The sequence below is a fragment of the Dendropsophus ebraccatus genome, chromosome 5 (assembly GCF_027789765.1).
Source record: "Dendropsophus ebraccatus isolate aDenEbr1 chromosome 5, aDenEbr1.pat, whole genome shotgun sequence".
Classification (NCBI taxonomy): domain Eukaryota; kingdom Metazoa; phylum Chordata; class Amphibia; order Anura; family Hylidae; genus Dendropsophus; species Dendropsophus ebraccatus.
The window spans coordinates 68,693,365-68,712,450 of record NC_091458.1 but is presented as its reverse complement, the minus strand read 5'-3'; the positions used below and the strand labels follow the sequence as shown (position 1 = coordinate 68,712,450).

The 19,086-nt window shown below is 40.9% G+C and overlaps 1 protein-coding gene across 2 annotated transcripts; it reads left to right on the top strand.

Moving 5' to 3' along the window:
• The first annotated feature begins 898 nt into the window (after positions 1-898).
• Positions 899-18,832, top strand: LACC1 (laccase domain containing 1). Of its 2 annotated transcripts, none has more exons than XM_069972301.1 (6): positions 899-942; positions 9,208-9,818; positions 13,087-13,268; positions 13,523-13,688; positions 16,635-16,860; positions 18,570-18,832. In XM_069972301.1, exons 2-6 carry the CDS (start codon positions 9,224-9,226, stop codon positions 18,739-18,741), a joined length of 1,341 nt encoding a protein of 446 aa, XP_069828402.1. In that variant the 5' UTR covers positions 899-942; positions 9,208-9,223; the 3' UTR covers positions 18,742-18,832. The 2 variants fall into 2 exon arrangements, with proteins under 2 accessions (XP_069828402.1, XP_069828401.1); XM_069972300.1 differs by lacking the exon at positions 899-942 and adding an exon at positions 7,828-8,157.
• The last annotated feature ends 254 nt before the right edge of the window (positions 18,833-19,086 follow it).

The following is a 19,086-nucleotide window of genomic DNA, read 5'->3' as shown; positions in this document are numbered from 1 at the left end:
AATAAAAACCTGTTCTAATTTTAAAAAGTTAGGTTTTTAGTAACTCATTTGTTTAAATAGAATGTACCAACTTACCACTTTAAGGTAAACCCCAAAGAGGTGGACCCTACGCTTAACTAACTGCCTCTCTTGGACTATAAGTCTACAAAACTGGGCTTACAGGATCAACTATACTCTTTGTACAACACCCACAGGAGCTGTACATTCTTTTGATCAAAAAGTTTGCTAAGAATCTCATTTTTATAAAAGAAAAAACAAAAACAAAAGCTCAATTTTGTGCACCAGGGGGAGTATATACAGTTAGTCCTGACACATGCAGTATGCTGCAACAATTTTCTTTTTTGTCTGTTTGTTAGCCACAGCAACGATGTGAGTGGGGTACTGGCTATTCATTTGCTTTTTGTCTCACATGTGGCTACCTCCTTTTAGCTGTGTACTCCACCTAGCTCCTGTGGGTGTTGTAAGCAGCGTATTGTTGATCCTATATGACCAGTTTTGTAGATTTATAGTCCGAGAGAGACAGTTAGTTAAGTAAAGGGCCCTACTCTCTGGGGTTCACCTTAACATGGTGAGTTGGTACATTCTATTTGATCAAATGGTTTGCTAAGAACCTCATTTTTTATTCTTAAAAAAATTAGAACAGGTTTTTATTGTGTGTACACCAGGGGGAGTATATATGGTGAGTACTAACACATGCAGTTTTCTGCAGCCATTCTCCTAATACGCAGTAGAATAAGATTCTTGCCACACTCCTCCCCCCACCCTCCAGCTGCTGATTGACAGTTGACTGACTATAAACAGCATGGACAGATAACTGCCAATCATCAGCTAGTGGGTGGAGTTTTCTGCTTCTCATGAATATTCAGGACTACTGGGCTCATGTACATAATGGAGAGGACTACTTATTGTCTATAGTATTCAGAAGGATACCTCTAATGCCATGTAAGTAATTAATCATTCTGTTCAGCTTCTCTGTCAGTATTTTATGCTACCCTGAGATAGGACCGCATAAACCTACTGACAGAGTCTCTTTAAAGATGTTGTTCAGGCAAAATTAACTTGTCCCCTAGCCTTCGGAAGAAGCTGAGTAAATAAAAGGTTCTGTGGAGTCATCAGGATGAAGCTGTGTTGACAACGGGACATGTGAGGTGCTTCTACCACCTGAACCCCCTCCCTTCACACATGGTAAATTTTTTTTATTGTATTTTCATTACTCTTTATCCATGTTGTGATTAGGGGTCAGTTGTTAGTGTATCTCATCATGGATGTTGATTTATGCATTTTAAATGCTTTTAACCCTCTCATGGTCTCAGTGTTGGACTGGCCCACCAGAGAACCGGAGGAGCCTCCGGTGGGCCCCCAGCTTTAGAAGCTGCACTAACACTGACTGACATGTGGTTTCTCACTGGTTCTTCATTGGTGGGCCCTAAGGATAATTTCCTCTGGTGGGCCCCAGATACCCCAGTCCGACACTGCATGGTCTTGTGAGAAGGCTTGTCTCCTTTTGTCTGCTTCTTTTAATAGTTTTGTATATCTATGACTAAATAAAATATTGTTTGGATGGGTAGCTCTTGTGTGCATATTTTTTTGTATTTGAATTATCCATAACTGCATTCTGTTATATAGTGTGGGGCCCACCTTCTTGCTTGTTTGTTGTAGAAGATATAGATCTAATCTAACCTAGGGGCATATCTTCATGAAAAGTTCTAGTATTAGTTGCAAAAGTAAAATATACTTGTATACATTAATTTTACAAAGTGTAGAAAGTTATGCTAGTGCAACATAAACTGGAATGAGTAGAAAACAAAACTTACAGTGGTGAAATATGATATGTGCATATATACTTGGGAAATTCCACAGTGAGAACAGGTAGGGTCTGATAAGCAGAACAGGGCAGACGTGACATCACATGAAACAAAAAGGTTAAGTTTAGGACTGGATTTTACCTATGGATAGATCATCAATATTATAGTCCCAGCAAACACATTTAGAGCCCTTTTAATGGTACGTTCACACATTCATTGCAATGGATGAAAACAAAGCCAGGAACAGATTTGAAAGAGGATAAATCTTAGTCTTTCCTTTATGACCTGTCCTCCATTTATAAACTGATCCTGGCTTTGGCTTCAGCAATTGCAAATGTGGTGTGCCCCCACAGTGCTATGGCGGAGGTACGGTCATTTGCCAGATGGTAGAGTGTGACGCCACTCCTGTGGTGGTTGGCCGAGATATAGCCGGACCCTAAAGTATTGTGTCATGATGCCAGTGCTGGTTGGGCACACCTGCTTTTGTTTTGGAGGGCCTGATACACCTTGTTCCCCTGTGGTCAGTGACCTGCTGGGCTGCTGAGGGGTCCCTTGGGCTGTTATCATGGTGGCCCGGAGTGGAGTAGTGACTCTCACAGACTATTGGCACTGCCACCCACAGAAAGGGGAAATGTCCGAAGGAGTGTGTGTATACTGTGTTGGTGCGGGGCGAAGAATCACAGAGTCTTTTTACCATAAATAATATTTTGTTTACTCTGAAAGTACTTGTGTGCAGCAGAACATACAGCTGTGCCTTTACAGGATACATTACACTTGATGATACACTTGATAATACAGGTTCCAGATCTGTGATAGGAGTATAGCAAGGAGTACAGTTGTGCTGACTGGGTTGCGTGTTGAGAGATACGTAGAAAAATCAGAGGAGCAGAGAAGAGGATATTGTGAAAGTCCCAACCCAAGTAGTAATGTGCTCTGCTAAGATGTTGGAGGATGAGGTAGAAATGTAAGAATACTTGAGACAGAATACTTGTGCCCGTGCATCGACCTTTGTCGGAATGAACCACCTGTTGCTCTACCAGTGTCGGGAGACCCATCCTAGAGGGTGACACAAGCCCCAGACCCTGCTACCTGGGATGAGCAGAATGCTGAGGGTTTCCTACTGACAACCACGCTGCGAGATAGAGTTAATAGGCTTCTAGCAACTTTGCTCAGGATCAGTTCCTAGCTTTTTGCTGTTGTGGATACTGTCCTGCACTGTGACTCTAATAGTCCACAGCATGGGTTGAGATGATCTCTGAATTGTCCTCTCCTGCAAGGGTTTTAACACTGCATAGTGCTGAATAAAGTTACTTGAACAAAAACTGTTAGGTGCATCTTGCCTTGCTTCCTCACCATACAGTAACCTGACTAAGACTATGTACTAAGGCTGGGGACCTGGCAGAGGGCCAGGGCCCAAAGGGACCACTGTAGGGAGCATTCTAGCTTGCGTCCTTCCCCTACAACATCCAGTACAGAGACCTCTACATTTCCTCTACACACGTGATTTGCTATCTACAGCTCCCTGTAAGGTGTGCTGTGAATGGGTGAAGAATGCATAAAGAAGAAGTAGAGAAAGAGATGATAGGACAGAAGAAGAAGATACGCCCATAGGTTCACAGATCCACGTGACATATAAGTAAACAATAACCCTTTCCATACTTCAGCCGTGCAGCAACTGAGGACACATACCTAAAATAGCGACATCTAGTGGCAAAACTTTATCACTACTACCATCACTACTTACAATAAGTACAGGCTTTTGCGAAGGGTGTAACCAATAGCAACACCCGTGGTGGGACACCATACAAATAAAAACCTGACTGTGTGAATATGCCCTCAAGGGAAAGTGTCATCAAGATTTTTTAATGATTAGTGCCACGATCTCTTTTTTTTGGGTGGTGGCCATAAAATGTATTATTTTAAAGTAACTGACATTATTTCCAAATAACACACTTTATTTGGTCACAAAATGGCGCCCCCCCCTTAAAATGTCTCTATTTTCTGTTGTACTTTTTTCTTTTCATTTTTGGACAATAGTTCTGCTTTATTCAGGTTAACAACATTTAGAAATATGGTCTGAGTGTGCAGCACGTCCGCTCTCCATTTTGTGTAAGCAAAAAGAGCCAGGCTCCGTAACTTACATTATGAACTCAATTCCTTTTTCTAACTCTAAGCAGGTAGTGGATGCGCTGCAGTGAGTCTACTTCTTGCTTGTTCTCCTGATTAGACCCGGACGATCAAAACTTTTGACATGTCTCTCTGACGTGTCAAAAGTTTTTCAAAACGACCGTGGAAGTTTAAGTAGGGTAGCAGTTGCTACATTCTCGTAGCGGAATGAAAATCTCCAGCACGAATGCAGAGCCATATGCCATAACTGTAGCAAGCATCCCAGCTAAATCTGCTGCAATGCGATATGGGTGAAAGTAACCTACAGCTGGATCTACCTCTATACGGTCACTGCTTAGAGGGAATATTGCTCTTTATATAGTAAATATTCTTCGGTGACAGCATAGTGGTATTATCCAGTAACTGCATGCTGAGGGTAGTGGTCATGGTAAATTTGTCCTTTGTATACTGGTATTATTAGTAATACTTTGTTTGTATAGTGGATATTATTCATTGAACAGATAGAGCACAGGTGTCCAACTGTGGACAACCAGCTGTTGCAAAACTACAATTATCATGAAAACTAAAGCTTTGGCTGTCCACGTGATGATGGAAATTGTGGTTTTGCAACAGCTGGAGGGCTGTGAGTTTGACACCCCTGTTACAGTGCTATTAGTCATTATGTAGTGGTAATGGTAGTAGTCATTGTGGTGAGGAATTATTTGTTAATTGTATATTGGTAGTATTGGTCTCTGTATTCTGGGTTTGGTCTGTAGCACTATGGCAGTAACATGTATGGTGGTGATATTTGCTTCTTGTATACTGGTGTTATTTGGCAGCTATGATGCTATTAAGAAAATTGGAATGAGAATTTTTTTTAGGTTTTTTTTTTTATATATGCTAAAATTGCTGTAGCCTATAGCTAGTATATGTGCCTCATGCCAGGCCATCAGCTGTGGCACAATCCTTGTGCTGCCTAATAGATATTAGACAGATAAATATGGATAAAAAGAAAGAAGAATGGATGGATTGATGGATATAAGATAGATAGATGATAGATAGATAGATAGATAGATAGATAGATAGATAGATAGATAGATAGAGATATAAGGTAGCTAGATAGATCCAGTAGAATCCATATCTAGCAGCTCATGGGGTATCTTGTATTGCACACATGTATGATCGCAACATAAGAAGACCACCAGCTAACACCTTGTAATGTCTAAATGTTTATTACCTACACTGCCATTATGTGTAGGCAGAGAAAGTCTAGTTAAGGGGGTTCTCCAGGATTAAAAATACATAGTTGCTTTTTTCCATTACCAGCACCATACCTGCCAGATTGTATGTGCTATTACAATTCTCTTCAGTGGGAGTGAGCTGCAATACCACAGGACAGGGGTAGTGCTGTTTCTGGAACAAAGCAGCTTTGGTTTTCTAATCTTGCATAACCCCTTTAATTTTTATGTGCTTATATATGTGAAAAGTCTTTTACATTGCTCTTAATCCTTATTCACTATGAGTAATGGAGGAGAATATGCCCTTATATATTTGGAAAGCAGTGTTGTCTGCTGAGGTTCCCTGTGGGTAATATAATCGGTGGGGAGCCCACTCAGACTCACTCGCCCTCCCTAGGCTAAACCCCTAGCTACGCCCCTGGATGATACATTCCCTTTAGGAGACTTTGACTTCACAAGGCATGTACACTGATGAAGGTGAAGTCTCTCCGCGACACAAGGATCTCATTAGTGCTAATGCCATACCGTGAGGACAAGGTATTAGATGGGAACTCATGGAACACTGTTTTAACATGTATATATGTTTGGATATAACAAGAAAGTTCTGCAATATAAACTGGTGTTAGTGATCATTTACTTGTTGGACTTTGACTGGATGACTTGGCTGTGGTCTTGTATTGAGGTCAATGGTGTGACTTGTGACCTGCGACCAAAAATCCATCAAAGATGCATCCTTTGTAACTTTAGTGTCACAGTTGATCCATGTTGCAGCCACAATTTTATACCATTCACTAACATTACATTTGATATTCTGCAATCTTTAGGCCATGTAGCCATAGCCTTTAGGCTGGGTTCACATATATTAGACCAGTCATGTCAAACTCTGGCCCAAGGTGTCATTATTTTTGGCCCACCAGGCAATTCAGAGTTTTAATTACATCTGGCCCACCATGGTTACTATATAAGAGACTATGGGGCAGGGCTGGCTACTTTATAAGAGACTATGGGGGAGGGCTAGCTACCATATGAGACTACTGGGGGAGGCCTGGCTACTATATAAGAGCCTATGGGGAGGGCTGGCTACTATATAAGAGACTTTTGGGGGAGGGCTGGCTACTATATAAGAAACTATGGGGGAGGACTGGTTACTATATAAGAAACTATGGGGGAGGACTGGCTACTATATAAGAGACTATGGGGTAGGACTGGCTACTATATGAGACTACTGGGGAGGCCTGGCTACTATGTAAAAGATTATGGGAAAGGGCTGGCTACTATATGAGACTACAGGGGGAGGCCTGGCTATTATATGAGACTACTGGGGAGGCCTGGCTCCTATATAAAAGATTATGGGAAAGGGCTGGCTACTATATAAGAGATTATGGGGGAGGGCTGGCTACTATATGAGACTACTGGGGAGGCCTGGCTACTATATAAAAGATTATGGGAAAGGGCTGGCTACTATATGAGACTACTGGGGGAGGCCTGGCTATTATATGAGACTACTGGGGAGGCCTGGCTACTATATAAAAGATTATGGGAAAGGGCTGGCTACTATATAAGAGATTATGGGGGAGGGCTGGCTACTATATGAGACTACTGGAGGAGGCCTGGCTACTATATAAGAGACTATGGGGAGGGATGGCTACTATATAAGAGACTATGATAGAGGTCTGGCTACTATATAAGGGATTATGGGGGAGGGCTGGCTACTATATGAGATTACTGGGGAGGGCTGGCTACTATATGAGATTACTGGGGAGGGCTGGCTACTATATAAGAGACTATGGGGAAGACATGGCCACTATATGAGATTAGTGGGGAGGGTTGGCTACTATATAAGAGACTATGGGGGAGGACTGGCTACTATATGAGACTATTGGGGAGGGCTGGCTACTATGTGAGACTATGGGGGAGGGCTGGCTACTATATGAGATTACTGGGGAGGGATGGCTACTATATGAGATTACTGGGGAGGGCTGTCTACTATATGAGATTGTTGGGGAGGGCTAGCTACTATATAAGAGACTATGGGGAGAGCTGGCTACTATATAAGAGACTATGATAGAGGGCTGGCTACTATATAAGAGACTATGGGGGAGGGCTGCCTACTATAAAAGAGACTATTGGGGAGGGCTGGCTATTATATTGGACACTTGGGGGGGGGGGGCTGGCTACTATATGAGACTATTGGGAGGGCTGGCTAATATGTGGGGCAATTTTGGTTGGGTTGGCTACAACATGGGTTGGGGTTTAATCATATCATAGTAATTTATCATAGTGCACATCGCTGGGAGACGCACACCACTGACAGTGTCAGGACCGCTGCATTCGCGCTTCAATAATTTTCAAGGTTGGCCCGCAACTTTGTCCCGTTTTTTAATTTTGGCCCACTGTGTATTTCAGTTTGACACCCCTGTATTAGACAGTCTGGCTTTCTCCTTTTACCAGAAACTGATGACAACTGATGCCACAACTGATGGCAAAAATGCATCAGGTGTCATCGGGCGTCCTATCCTTGATTCATTACCCATCAGTTGTTAGAGGTGACGGAGGAAAGCTGCGTTGTTCGGTCTAGCAATCCAGCAGATGAATGGATCAGTTCAAACATCAGTTTGCCTCCAGTGCTTTGCTACTGTACTAGAAGGAAACAGAGCCCGACCGTATGATATATGCAAAGGGGGCCTAAGTAAATTCAGAATTTGAAGAAGAAATCAGTAACAGTACCCGTAGCTAACAAATGGCAGTGTGTTACAGGTAAAGGCTTATAGTGCTGAAGTGTTTCCCTGACTTTCTTGACTGTGAAAAATTCCTGAGGAAGTAAAATCTTTAAGCAATTCTACATTACACCTTACGCAAACAACTGCTATGCAGCCTGTGGCTATTGTGGGGAAAAAAGGGGGAGGGGATTGGACTGTACGTGCGTATTGTGTCATCCTGAACTCTTGTACTTAAAGGAAGTGAATACTGCACGCACTGAAAGCTTAAGATCTGCATATCAAAGATCGGTAAGTAACATTACTTTTTTATGAGGTATTTATGTGCTCCACTATAGCAGAATACTGCTGGTCTCACAATGTTTTCAGGCAGCATGTGAGAATACAAAGTGAATGGGGTGTGGAGCTTGATATAGATGTAATGCATCTGTATAGACAGAATATGGTATTAAGCTCACCTGTTCTTGTGCTTGGATGTATACAGATTATGGTACGCTTTGCTACAGGATGAGCATTTGAATAATGTATAATCACTCATACAGTAGGTGAGCCTCAGTGCATTGCAGCCCCTATAAAATGGAGATACTATACACTCATCATGAATAACAAATTAGCTAAAAGGAGCTATTGTTAGAAATTGACTCTTTAAAAATTAGGTATCTAATGTGCATATATTCTTTCAGCTGCCTCTTGCAGAAACTGTGTCCAATATATAGATAATGTGCTGTCTGTCTGGAATGGGAATACATTAGTAAGAGTAAGGGGAATTTTCAAGTGGCTGACAGCGTCCATTTCAATGCTGACCTAGTCATTATTCAGATGAGTTACATCCATATTGTATGCTACCTAACTGCCACAGACCTTAGTGGCATTTCTCTAGAATACACCACTAATGGCCAATTGACAATAGTATGACAGATTCCAAGCACCCTCATCCCTGGTGATTGATGGAACAATAGCACTGTAGCAAACTTTCAGAAGATCCCAGACCAGCACTGAGCAGTCTAACAAGTGAATCCAAAGTCTGCAAACTGCACTGGCTGCTTCTCTCCTCTACCTGCTCACTCATTCCCCATTGGCCCCTCCCCTTTCCATAGACCATAGTAGGCAGTGCAAACCTGTCTTCGGTCTTCTTCTCTGTGATGTAGACAGCTTTTGCTTGATAATGAACAGATAAGAAGTAAAGGAGGAGGTGGGAAAACAGCCTTGTGACTACAGAAGGAAGCTTTTTTGCCTAATAAACCAATTACAGAGTATCTTATATTCAATGTTTCAAATGAAAGTTACACTTGCAATGTTAAGATCTCAAAAAATTCCAGATGTACTAATTTTGTATTTCAGATATTGCAAGACAAACATGGTTAAAGAAACTTGCAAGGAAGAACTAGTACTGATAGACCTTTCTGACTATTGTCATAGAAGTAAAAGCTCCAACAAAGACAAAGCTTTACAGAACATCTGGAGTATAACTGAAAAGCATTATGGCACCAACACCCCATTTACTTACTTTATGTGCTGTCAGGATCCTGTGTATGAGGGAAATAACTCAGATAGGCTGTCTGATATACCAGAAATAGACCTTGATCATGTAAAAAATGGATATAAGATTGTAAAAGACACAAATATGGCTGCTATACTTTATACCATCAAACACGAAATGGATGAATTAGACAAAAGCACTGCACTTGTTATTTTGCCCCAGAAGAGGAAAAAAGAAATGGATGTATACGTGGACCAACTTTTTACTGATGTGTACCAATTCACATTGGAATGTTTTAATTCACAAAATGACAATGAGAACATTTTACACCTGTGTGGTACAGAATCAAAAAAAGATGGATTGGCAGATGAGGACTCCATAGAACTCGCAAGCAGAATCACCAAGTCCTATCTCCAAGGCCTCCCAAGCTTAAAGGGGGACCTTGTCATCCTTAAATCACAGATAATCCCAGGTAAGTTTTGTATGAATACTACAAACATTATAGGATGTGCTACCAAGTTGAAGAATAAAAAGGTGGAGCTTATAGTGTCACTTTTTAAAATAACTTCTCTTCATTTAATAGCTAATGTAATGCAGGATAGAGAGCACAAGAGCTATGTACTTTTAGTGTGTCAGCTAGTCTAAAGATGATCCTCACTGTTCCTAAGGTAGACCAAGGCTTGCTATGCTGTTGCTGTTGCCCCTGCTGTGTCTTTACCTTCTGCTCACATACCACCAAACCCAGTGCATCAGTAACCCCTTCTCCAACCACAAGCCATCTAGTAAGGTACTGTGTAAATCATCAGTCCAACACAGTGCCATCCTGTTCAGTCCAGCGCACTACTCTAGCTCTATGCCATGGCATATCAGAGAGAAGCATGTTGTGCTGCCCTGAGACTGACTATACAAACAAAAGAGGAGCCTGTGTGTACTATACTAAACAGACCAACTCTTGTGCTAACACCTGAAATGGAGCGAATAACAGCTGTACACATATTGGGGACTCTCAGGAGCCTAGTAACAGTAGTGACATCCCTATAATCACTTTGTCACCACTCCGACAAGATAATCTATTAAAACAATAGTAGTTTTTAAAAATCTTTTGATATGATGGGGTATGCTTTAAGAAAAGACAGATTGTTTCCAGACTCATCATGTCATCTGGGAGGCTCTTACTGGAAGGTAACAGAGCTTTAGTAATTCATGACAGAACTGGTTTATCTAGCCACATTGAAGTATTGGCAGGCATTCACTCGCATGGGCATTGCCAGTATAGTTTTTTATTGGTATTATACTGTTTCTATATCACCTAAAGGCACAGGTTACAGAAAGAAGGTCACTTACAGGAAAATGTGATAATTCTGCTTGCCTGAAAGGCGTATAAGTGATATTTGTCTTGCCTTTAATATAAAGAAGAAAAACAATCCTAAATAATAAATCAAATTTGTGCAGTGTATATGCTGCAATGTGAACATTGTAAATCTAGACATTAAACGGTTAGGTTTTCTATGTGGCACCCGCAAACAGCTTATTGGTGGGGATGCCAGGAGTTGGCACCTAGTCTGTTTCCTTCCATCAATCGCAGTCTAAATGTTGCTTCTCCCTGACATGGCAACAATATCCAGTTAGAAGCACTAGCCACCTTTGCAAGCACAAAGTACTCTTTTTTGTTTCTTCTGCTTGCTACCGCATATCCTCCCTATTAATCCTTTTAAATAGAAAATGACATGTTAAAGGGGTACTTCAGAGCACCATGTCAGACTGGGAAAAATATACCACTTCCTGCAGAACATACAGCAGTTGACAGTACAGTACTGAAGGCCTCAGTTTTTTCTTAAATAGAAGTATTTTACAACAAACCACTGTAGGGCAGCTTCACATGTAACGTCTCCGCAGCGGATTTCTCCCGAGTTTGCAGCAAAATCCGCTGCAGATGCTTGCCTATTCACTTCAATGGGCTGACATACTCGCAGTGGGATTGTCATTTCGCTGCGAGTATGTCAAAATTAGCGCCTGGAAACATACTGTACTGGGTCCCTGCTCCGGCTTGCTTTGGGGGCTCCCGGCGTCTCCCAGCGGTCAGCCAATCAGTGTGCTGCGGCGGGGGATAGTGTTGGTATTGAGTCACACATTTCTAGTAAGAATAACAGAGGAACGTCACATCACAGAGCTATAACAAAGTTTATCCAGAATTGTTATTTTATGGGCATAGCATGTATTTGGGAGTGGTAAGGGTTTGATTTAACTTGACTTTGTGGATTGCATGGCGAACTATGCAATCATTTCTGGACGTCTTCCTGAGCAGTGATTTCCAGTAGAGAATAGTGCCAGTTTTATTGCAGTGCTGTCTGGGGGCCCCTAGATCACAAGCTACCAATATTGACTGTCGACCTTGTCCCTTGTGCACATGGATTTCTTCAGGTGCTCTGAATATGTTGATGATATTATATACTGTAAGTGGTGGGATATTCAAATTCTATGCAAGCTTATATTGAGAAGAATAGTTTTTTTTTTCTGGAAACTGTTTCACAATTCCAGTTTGTTTGTTTGTTTGTTTAGCAAATTTGTAAATCTCTTCCCATCTTTGCTTTGTTTATTTATTTATTTTATTAACATCACTTTTCCAGCTTGTCCCTGTCTCAACTTTTTATTGTCATAGTAAAATATCTCACAATCAACATCTGTGTTCAATTCAATTGTGGATACAATGTGGGTCTATGAGATTTGTAAATCATTGCATTGTGCGTTTTTTTTAAACAATAGTTTATTAGGCACAATTTCAGTTAACATCATATGTACATTGATCAAAGAGGAATTACGACAATACATTCTATACATCCTGTACACACATTTTTCTTGCCTATAATTTTTTTTATCTATATAATAATAAAACAGTAGTATAAGTGAATCATTGTCAAAATCCAGCTTGTCCACAAAGAAGATGTGACATATAAAATCTCTGAAAACAAAAACCAAAGACACACTAGACATATAGATTGAAAGAAATATATCTTATAGACAGGAATAAGTGACTACATGCATATCCCATATATGCATTGTGTTTTTATTTACATTTAAGACAGCCTCTTACCTTTTTTAGACCTAGGGTTGTAAAATACAGCATACTTGCCGCTTCTAATCCAGCTCTGGTCTGCCCCAGTGCCTCTGTTTACGTGCTTTCCCTGCCTTACTGATTGACATTCTGAACACACTGTAACCAGTGTCTGTAATTCCTAAATGGTTTATGCCATGTTGTGTCCATTTCTAAATACTCCCGGACCTAGCTTTGTAGTACAGCAATACATTGACACCTTTGGACCCTATCGGTCACTAAGGGGTGGTTGTGACTGCTCCCAGCTACCTTCCTACAATTAAAAAAAAACAAACTAAATTACCAGGTATATAATGTGTTTCTTTGGCTAAGAATTATCAAATGCATTCTTCTTAACATCCTGTAGATGGTGCTGTTTAACTGTAAGTGCTTTTAACAGCTCCCCATAGCTATAGACATCAGCTCAACCAGCTGTAAAAGTGGTATAGTACATACTTGTATTTAAAGCTAGTAATGAAAATAATCTTTATGTTTGTACCAAGTACACTGCTAATAGAATGAAGGCAGGTGACTGTGTGTTCCTGAAATCCACCACATTAGAGAAGTGTGTGTCTTTTTTTAATGGAGAAACAAGTAATTGTTGCATTTTCATTGTCCGTTCTTTTATCAAATTCCTATCTGTTTACAGAGGATCTCTTTCTTCACGGGTTTACTACACGATGTGGTGGAGTATCATCTATACCGACCCTCAGTTCCTTAAATCTTTTTTGCAGTTCAAAAAGAAGAGACCCAAAGGGGGTTGTTGCGGAAAACCTCCAGCGTCTTGGAAAAGTTGCAGGTTTTGATCCTCAGACATATTTTCCTATAAAGGTATAGTAACTTCATCTCTTCTTATGGCTCACTTTAGAAATGACAAATTATGGTATGATATTAGCTATAGTGGCCATTGTGGCACCAGCGATGTTTATTTAATTCCTTAAATTAACTTCTCAGCTGCTGATGTGAATGATCCCAATCTCTGTACAGCTTTGCAGGATATATTGGCACAGGAACAGCAATAGGAAATTGTTGCATGTCGCATGCTAATCATTACATTACTGTGAGTTTTACACTGCTTCTTGCAGGTTGACCACGCTGACAAGGTTTGGATAATGGGAAAACCAGAGCCTCTCTACTATGATGGGATAGTAACCAACCAAAAGGCTGTGACTATCGCAGCTCCTGGTGCAGACTGTATACCAATCCTATTCTGTGATCCAGTTAAAAAGGCGTGTGGAGCAGCCCATTCTGGTAAGATCCTTACTGCTTTGTCCTCTTGTTTTACCAAAGTAGTAAACTTTGAATCATGATGGAATTAAAACCCTACCAAAACAACAACAAAATAAAGAAAACCTTAGCCCTTTCCCTCATGTAAAATGATAGTTCTAAATGTGAAGTATCCAGTCATACAGTAGATGGCGCTGTAGATACACACATGCCAGCAGTGCTGTGCTGTTTTTTGTGTGCTATTAGTCATTTTGTTCCCTGATATAAGTTGAAATGCCCCATCAATGCCTCTTAACATTGCATAAGCATCTATGACTATAGAACCACTGGGCACCTTTTCTATGTAGTCATTTTTCAACAATTCTCATCAATAATCATAATGGTTTCAATGTGCATCTGAAATCCCCCCAAATTACAGTAATTTTTTTTCGAAAAGATATTTTTGCCAGGAAAGAGACATGAAAGAGTCATTTTACTGACCACTGTGTCTGTAGAATGTCAATCGCCCATGAATGTCTACATGACAAAAATGAAAAGTTGTGGGGACATTGTTTATTAGTCATTCAGTAGTAAGAGAATATTTCTTGGGGCCCGATATGCCTTAGCATCCAGTGGCTGGTACACAGGTCCAATAAGATGTCGTGGTAACGACATATTGATATAATCACTTCAGAAGATTCATCTCACTGTAATATCTAGTATAAGTTTAATGAGGCACAGAGCTCTTTCTGTGTTCAAGGACAGGCAGCAATGCAGGAAACATATATAATACAGTATATACTGCTTACTTTAACCACTCTCTTGTAGCAGTTAAAACATATTGGATGTTAATGGGACTATCTTACAATAAGATTCTTTTTGTTGCCTATAGCTCATACAGTAGCTAAGCTTTCGTTTTACCACAGGTACATGGGAAAGAGAGGCTGAGCTCCGATATGGTCAACGAAGGGAATCTTACTATGAGACCGAGCAATAAATCTCATAGTTTACAGCTGTCAGTCCCAGTTGCTCTTAACTTATAAGGAAGTGTATCGCCTCACGTTTACAAAAAAAAAAAATTGGTTTCACCCACATATGCTGTGTATTATGTGGACATATTGCATATGACATGCAAATACTCAGTTCTGCAGAGGTCATTTCTATGAATAAATAAGGTATACGTATTAACTGGGTACAGTTATGAAATTTGGTAACTAAGGCCCAGATTTATCAAAGGGTGTAAAATTTAGACTGGTGCAAACTGCCCACAGCGACCAATCACAGCTCAGCTTTCAGATCTGGTAAAAAGAAAGCTGAGCTGTGATTGGTTGCTGTGGGCAGTTTGCACCAGTCTATATTTTACACCCTTTAATAACTCACCCCTAAATCTTTATGGATAGCAGATCCAAGGTTGCATTATGCAGAACACTGCTCCACTGCTCCCATGCCCCTATGCTCCTATGTTCCCACTCTGTAAGACACCGTCCGGTGTCAGAAAAGATAATCCCGGCCAGTACTGCAGTACCGGCTGGATGATCTTTACTGCCGCTGAATTCGGAAGCGAGCGCATCGCTTCATTGTGTGAACTGACAGGGTTTTCTGCGGCCACAGAAAACGGACATGTCAGTTTCTTGGGACGCTGCTAGTGATCCCGGTCGGAGTGTATTCTATTGGGGAGATTTATTAACAACATAGGCCATTTTTTTAGAGTGAAAATGTCGCAAAAGTTTGCGCACCCACATAGCCACATTTCACCGACTTAGGCTGATCATGCCTACTTAAGCTTACACAGAAAGTAGGCATAATTTATCATGTGCGACTGTCTAAAACAGTCACACATGTTTTGCAAACTCATTTCACACTAGAGGTGGTGGGTTGGGTGCAGTGCACCCGGTCACGGAGTGTAAGGGGTTAAGTAGTGATGCAGCAGCATCACTACTAACCCTCTGGGGCTGTACAGTTAGGAGGGGTGCATAGCACACCCCTCCTTACAGTACAGGAGCAGGGAATCCCCTAATTAAGCTGGGATTCCCTGCGCTACGGGGTTTCCCACCCAGAAGCAGAAAGCAGTCTGCTTCTGAGTGGGAAATTTAAAATCCCGCACAGAAGTTACAGTCTGGCTCCCAGGGGCTTAAGGTGAAGGTAGGAGGGGTAGCAAGTGGTTGTTTTTGTGTGGTTTTCTTCTTTAAGAGGGGTGTCAAACTAGCAGTTCTCTAGCTGTTGTAAAACTACAATTCCCATCAAGCCAGGGCAGCCAAAGCTAAAGCTCATGCTGTCTAGGCATGATGGGAATAGTAGTTTTGCAACAGCTTGTTTGACACTGCTGCCCTATAATATCTGAAATCCCAAACATGTCTGATCTAAAAACACTTTACTGTAAGGCCATGTTCCCACACCATATAAACAACGACCGTTCTCTGTAAATGGCCATCGTTTAACGCTACCTAACAGGATTTTTAATGTCAGCCGTAGGTAGTGTTAAATGATGGCCGTTATTTCTGCAGCTTGGGAACATAGCCTTAAGGTGCAAGTCAGCTTAATAGAAATCACAGAAAGCCTTTATGTGGAAATTTAAAAACTGTGTAGTGACTTCTCCAGTCATTACTGAAGGGGATGCCACTGACTCTGATGGCCTAGGCACCTAAAGCTTGTACCCCCATTTCACATTAGGCAGTATTCTTTAGTCCCGCTGTTACTGTAATTTTTGGTCACTATACTGTAATTGTCATGTGGTACAAAGAGGTCAATAGAAGGTACTGCACAGGGCACCATCCAACTCAAGGCCAGCCCTATCTATTAAAAAAAAAAAAAAAAAAAAGGGACCTCTTACTCTCTTTAAAATATTTTGGATTATTGAAAGCTGATGTATAGAGTGTGTTAAATTCTTGCAAGTGTAGTGCATAAGTGTTAATGGCAGATAAAGTACAATCCTTTAATGTTTCTGATCCTGTTCTTCATGTAGTTACAACTAAATGTCTATTGTTTTAATAGGCTGGAAAGGTACCTTGCTAGGAGTCTCCATGGCCACAGTGAACGCCATGATATCAGAGTACGGGAGTGATGTGAACAACATACTTGTAGTCCTGGGCCCATCAGTAGGACCATGCTGTTTTACATTAACACATGAGGAAGCCAGAGCCTTTTATGACCTCGACCCACAGTGTGTTCGTCAATTTGAGTCCCCTAATCCATATGTTGATATAAGAAGAGCTACACGGTAAGCCAGTCCTTGGTGCTTGAAGCATATTATGAATGTTATATGAACATGGCAGCATATAGCAGTACTTAAAGGAGAAGTACAGCGAAAATTTTTATTAAAGTTTTGTATTGCCCCCCAAAAGTTATACAAATCACCAATATACAATTATTACAGGAAATGTACATAAAGTACTTTTTTCCCTGCACTTACTACTGCATCAAGACTTCACTTCCTGGATAAAATGGTGATGTCACGACCCGCCTCCCAGAGCTGTGTGGGCTGTGGCTGCTGGAGAGAATGATGGCAGGAGGACACTGAGGGGCACAGGGCCCTGGAGAGACACTGAGCATCCCTCTGCCATCATCCTCTCCAGCAGCCACAGCCCATACAGCTCTGGGAGTCGGGTCGTGACATCACCATTTTATCCAGGAAGTGAAGCCTTGATGCAGTAGTAAGTGCAGGAAAAAAATTACTTCATGTGCATTTAATAAGTGTATATTGGAAAATTGTAGAACTTTGGGGGAGCAATACAATACTTTTAATAAAAATTTTCGCCGGACTTCTCCTTTAAGAGTCTACTAGGGGGAAAAGACTGTTAAAATGCTGCGTATATAAGTACTACATACTCCAATGTTGCCAGTTGCATTTCATTCATTTCTCTACTTTCCTTGTCATTGTTACCTGGAATGTACTGGCAAATCCTTGTGAAGTATGTTTGTGTGTAATAATTTACAGATTTTGAAATCGAATAACATGTGTGAAGTGTATTCTACAATAAGAGGATTGGGCACTTTATGACTGAATCTTTCAGAGTGTCAGAAAAACTGCTCTAAATGGGTCATGTACTTAAGGGGAGGATTCACAACGCTATATTGTTAGGTTGTGTCAATAATTCATGACCAAAGTTCTCCAGAGGAAGATGTTTTATTTAGCTTGGAGAACATTCTGTACAGGCTTCAGTGCTAAAAAATATATTCATCTCCATGTTTTACATTGGTGTTTCTATTGCAGCACTGTTTACTTTGTCTTTCAAGTTATTGCTGAAAATGGTTTCAAAGTGGTTTATGAAGCTTTTATCTAGTTTTGCTGGGCCAACTATAGAATAACCAGACGTGGCGCACTAGGCTTTAAACCAGGAATGGGTAACCTTTGTCCCTCCAGCTGTTTCCAAACTATAATTCACATTCCAATTATTGGCTTTGTCTCTCCAGACAGGATGGGAATTGTAGTTTTGCAAAAGCTGGAGGGCAAACGGCTCTCCGGGCAAGACACAGCATTCTATATATGAAATTTAGTTATAGGAAATCCCCTAGAACTCTACCATGCATTGTTTTCCAATGAGTTGAAACACATCTGCTAGAGATCTGCTTTGTATGTAAAGTTATTAAGGCCACATGCACACGTTCAATGAAACACGAAAGCAATGGACTGCGCAGTTGCACAGCTGGATCACAGACCTCCCGGCATCATGTATCTTTATAATGCCGGAAACAACAAAAATTTTAAATCCTGACGGCACTGTACTGACACAGCTGCAAGGCTATATCAGTGCAGCCCCGCAAAGATTTAAATACTTTGAATTTGATGTGTAGCTTCACAGTCCACAGCTTCCGTGATTCACAGAACATGTGCACGTGGCCTAACACAGAGCACTAATACTAACAGTATTTGAAAGTAAAACTCATATGAATTGAATGATCTGATTTAGTTTTCTCTTTCTTTTAAAGGATTTTCCTGGAGCGTGGTGGTATTTTGCCACAGAATATTCAAGATGATACCTCAGTGGACAAGAGTCAGAATATCACACTCTGCACCTCCTGCCACCCTGACAAATTTTTTTCTCACGTCCGGGATGGAACCAATTTTGGCACACAAATCTGTTTTATATCTATCAAGTAATGAGCTTTATAATTAAAGCAATGGCTGGCTGAGGGATTTAGAAGGACTACATACTGTACATGCTAACCATAAAACTTTATTATAAGCTAAATGCTACCAGCTGTCCATTATTGAGTCTGTACTTACCGTGTAGATAGATAAAGTAAAATAAAATATTGGTTAAGTTCGCACACCATCTTCTTTTGGTCGTTTGATGGCTGTTGCTTTGGACATCTGTCATTTTGAGGCCAAATACCATGTCTGTTATTTCAAAATAATGGATGTTATTTGGCCTCAAAATGATGGATGTCCAAAATGACGGTCGATACCCCAGGCACATTTTGGCCTATTCTAGATTATACCCCG

Bases quoted from the DNA above. Each gene is read 5' to 3' on its own strand.
- LACC1 (XM_069972301.1), top strand. From the start codon at position 9,224: ATGGTTAAAGAAACTTGCAAGGAAGAACTAGTACTGATAGACCTTTCT. The intron at 9,819-13,086 runs GTAAGTTTTGTA...ATCTGTTTACAG, and splicing joins TAAATCACAGATAATCCCAG to AGGATCTCTTTCTTCACGGG. The intron at 16,861-18,569 runs GTAAGCCAGTCC...TTTCTTTTAAAG, and splicing joins GATATAAGAAGAGCTACACG to GATTTTCCTGGAGCGTGGTG.